Source organism: Amblyomma americanum, chromosome 1 (assembly GCF_052857255.1).
Source record: "Amblyomma americanum isolate KBUSLIRL-KWMA chromosome 1, ASM5285725v1, whole genome shotgun sequence".
Lineage (NCBI taxonomy): Eukaryota > Metazoa > Arthropoda > Arachnida > Ixodida > Ixodidae > Amblyomma > Amblyomma americanum.
Window position 1 is genome coordinate 201,402,118 of NC_135497.1, and position 4,191 is coordinate 201,406,308.

The following is a 4,191-nucleotide window of genomic DNA, read 5'->3' on the forward strand; positions in this document are numbered from 1 at the left end:
GTGTACCGTACCAGTATAAAACGCCATTTTGCGCACATGCTTAGCACAAAGTGCATGACGTCTTCATACATTATTAAATCGATAGCCTTAAAGGCCCCGTTGTCCAGAAAACCTGCGGTCGGCGTTGGCTTTGTGAGCGAAAAATCACAAGCATGCATGACAGGTAGGTGGGCCACTTAGCTCACGTGACCTTGGGGCGTCATCACAACCTGTCCACCGGATAGTAAGCAAACTGTCCATCGTAGCAGGAGGCAGTTAAATTAATGATTGGTTGCTCGGGAAGAGCAACCTAGCTGGGTCGCACAAGGTCCACTTCTGGGAGCACCTGCCATCGCTGGGCAGTGGCGCAGTGCTTAACCGCTTCACCACTGCGCCAGGAGCGGTAAAAGGGCTCCCAGGGATCTATGAATGTAAAGTGCAGAATGACCTGCATATATGGGAAAACCAACTACGCTATCGCGTCATACCCTTAAGGCGGAGCTTAAGTGTCCCCTCCAATTTTTTTTGTCCTTTGCATAGGAGGGGAGCACGTGAGTTCAAAGCCGAAAGAGTCAGAAACGACGAAGGCGAGGCAATATTTGAAAAGACGGCAAATGAAAGTACATACGCTTAATTTGTATCTAGCGTGCATCAGCCCCAAAATTTAGCTAGAACCTAAAGGAATGCTTTCTAAGGTAAGCGGGAGGACGTTGGCGTTTTGTGAGGGTCGAGAAGTGATGTGTTGTGGGCAAACAAAATAATGCATTTCTCTCTCTCTCTCTCTGAAGCGCAGGACTCCCGTGCTGCCTCAGCTGCCTGGTCGGTCGGCGAGAAGGAGCGCCGCTGAAGCACTCATGGCCGAGTTTCTCAACGTGAGCGGTATGCTGCAGATCGTGGACAGCCCCTACCGCGACGAGGAGAACCTATCCCGGACGGAGGCTAACTTGAGTGGGCCGCACGGCATCACCGAAAGGGAGGAGCTTCCTTACCATGGTGCCGAGCTCGGCCGCTTTGACGCGTGGTACACAAGTCACCTGCATGGCTACCTGAGCGTGCCCGTGTGCGTGTTTGGCATTCTGGCCAACGTGCTCAACATCATTGTGCTTACGCAGCGTAACATGGTGTCGCCAACCAACCGCATCTTGACGGGCCTCGCCGTGGCTGACATGCTTGTGATCGCCACGTACCTCCCGTACACCATCATAACGCACGTGATGCCTCAAGCGCCCACACAGAGTTGTGAAAGGGCCGTCTTCGTCCTAGTGCACAGCCATGTGAGCGTCGTCTTCCACACAGTGTCCACGTGGCTGACGGTGACGCTAGCCGTGTGGCGGTTCCTGGCCGTCAGCTTCCCGGCATCGAGCAAAAAGTGGTGCAGCATGCAGCGTGCCCGCTGGGCTGTAGTCAGCATGTACGTGTCGTGCGCGCTCTGCTGCTTGCCGCTGTACCTGTCCTTAGAGGTGCACCAGATAGGTACTCCCCAGGAGCCGGCGTACAGGGTCAACTTCAGCAACATCGCGCTTGCCAACGACGCCTTCCTCCGAAATCTAGACTTCTGGGCCTACTCGGTCCTCATGAAGCTGGTGCCGTGCGTGGCTCTCACCGGCCTCAGCTTGGGCTTGCTACGCGTGCTGTACAAGGCGAAGGCGCGTGAACGGCGCCTCAGGCAAGGAGATTGTGGCCACACTGGCCACGGCGGCAACAGCGAAGAGGACCGCGATCGCACCACACGCATGCTGCTCGCAGTCCTGCTGCTGTTCCTGGTCACCGAGTTCCCGTCCGGCATTTTAGACCTGCTGAGCGGCATCCGGGGCCAAGACTTCGTCAACCACGTCTACAATAACTTGGGCGCAGTCAGGGACATTCTGACACTCGTCAACAGCACCGTCAACTTCATACTATACTGCTTTATGAGCAGGCAGTTTCGAAAGACTTTTGCTGCCCTCTTCACGCCCCGCATCGTGGCCAATTGGTTTCCCCTGACTTCCGAAGCACCAAACAGCGCATATGCCACCACTTGTGTCTAGAGCAGGCTACACGCGGTGGCGCTGCACTTGTGGGCTCCCTGTAAGAGTGCGTGAGCACAACGTCTGCTACGTAACCGCGATTCATCGTTTTGCTCACGTGCTTGAAGACGGTATCTTAGTCAACGTTGCGTATCTAAGTAAACTTCGGACGCACTTTCATCACCGCTCTTCTATTCCACTCATCATTAAAGACAAAAGATTTTGCAAGATAATGAAGAGACCACAGAGCCCGAAGCCCGTTCTCAGCTTACAGAGCTGACATTTGTAGGCCATGTGTGCGCCACCGCAGAGCTGGAAAGAATTTGTCCTGCAAAAGAAAGCCACTCCGCGTCGGCCGTGAAGGTGCGCGTGGAGCCTGCTTTGCTCTGGGTCCTGCTCCTTCAGCTCAGCTTGCTCAAAATATAGCCATTAGTCCTCCATGAGCAGACTGAAGTGCCAATAGGGAAACTGTGCATGCGTACTCAGTGATGAGTTTTATCTGAGAGAGGACTTCTTGCCACAAATAATATCTTACTCAGCCGAAGCAACGCAAGTACCGGAAGCGTCGCCCTGTTCCCACAACCAAACTGTCAAAAGAAACGAAAGCGGTGGGACATTGTGATGAAATACTTAGTGAAAAAATTAAAGAGTGTAATGAGAGATTCGTAAACGCGACTATTTGCTTAGACACATGTCTAACTTACAGCGCACAGGGGTTCATTTTCTGCCCAAAGATGCATAGAGGTTCCCAGTTAGACACCAATGTGAGAGACGAGGAGTATTCGCGCTTTTTTTCTTAACGTCTGGTTGCGAATCAGGTTTCTTTAACTTTGTTTCCACTCCTCGTATCGAACATGAGCATACAAAAATTTAGCAATGGTGGCACATGGGTTTTGGGACAGTTGGCTGGCTCAGGCGTTTGGAACTTGCGATTAGATATCGTTTCTCACAGCCAAGCTGAAGCGATACCGTGCACAGGAATGCGCCATAGGCTTTGCTGGTAGCTCTGTATACGTTGCAAAGCTATTACCAGGGCCAGTTGGTTGATCATTATGCGAAGGAATGCGCTAAAAGCGGCACAAGAAGACAACACGCACACACAGGACACAAGCGACACTGTATACGTTCCTCTGCGTGTGCTGCTGCCGAACGTCTCAAAGGAAGAGGCACCGACGAGCCCCGCGTCAAGCTTGTTCACGAGGACAGTTATTTTAAGCTTCATGTGCGGTACTGTGTTGCAGTATGCAGCCCATGCGTGCGTGAACCGCGACATGGTCGAATAGAGACATTCAACACGTTGCTGGTGATGAGTGCGCGAATAGATCCCTATGGTGTAGCTTAGTCAATATCTCGTTGTTAGCTGAGGCATCGACTACGTTTCCTCTGTGAGTGCAGGGGATAGGCACGCGCTTTCCGTGTGCTCATAGAGCGTTCCAGTCATTATCGTTATTCGGCAACGCTAAACTTAGAGCACACGGGCAGCGCTTTTCTTCTCGATCCCGGAACGCTGCACAGGGGCCTCAGGCAGGAGGGGAGGTGACAGGGCAAGCGCTGAAGGCCCAGTTTCATCGAGATTTCTGCAGTCTTAGCCAGCTCTTTTATTGCGGAAAAATAAAAACCTACTCTTTCGAGTCAAATAACATCTTGATGTTCTAGAAACGCATTTATATCTGTTTGTGCATCCGTTCGAACACGCTCTCGGCACTCTGCATTCGCGTCGTGTCAAAAGCAATCAGTGGTTGGGTGCTAACATGATGCGTCACTATACAGAACCAAAATTATACTTTATTGGCCAGTGCGGATAGCATCGGAAAGTAACTGTATATAATGCTATCGATATAACAATATTAAAAATAGGCAAAACAACGTATATGATATTTTAATTCGCAGGTGTGATGCTTCGAATGCATCAGGTCCTCTTGGAGGAGATTTTCTTGTTAGCACAATGTTTCTTGGACGAAACTGGACGCTAATACGAGCTTTTCAATAATTTACAGCTGATTGCAACTAATATATGATGCATGTCTTGTTTTTCTATTGCTAGTTGTTGTAGGCCATGCGGACGATTCTAAGACTCGCTAAGGGTGCAAATTACGAACGCAGAATCTCTTCTGATACATTACCAGACACCGAGCTCATGACTATCACACTATCTCTTTCTTTAGTGGAAGGAAACTTTATTCAGGAGTACCGGAGAGCAGCAGCT

At 50.8% G+C, this 4,191-nt stretch overlaps 1 protein-coding gene across 1 annotated transcript; it reads left to right on the forward strand.

Annotated features, from left to right (window-relative positions):
• Positions 1–774: 774 nt before the first annotated feature.
• Positions 775–2,690, forward strand: LOC144094619 (G-protein coupled receptor dmsr-1-like). Its single transcript, XM_077628541.1, has one exon. The coding sequence runs from the start codon at positions 834–836 to the stop codon at positions 2,004–2,006; it is 1,173 nt and encodes a 390-aa protein (XP_077484667.1). The 5' UTR covers positions 775–833; the 3' UTR covers positions 2,007–2,690.
• The last annotated feature ends 1,501 nt before the right edge of the window (positions 2,691–4,191 follow it).

What these genes read in the sequence shown, in the direction of transcription:
- LOC144094619 (XM_077628541.1), top strand. Translation starts at nt 834, where the DNA reads ATGGCCGAGTTTCTCAACGTGAGCGGTATGCTGCAGATCGTGGACAGC.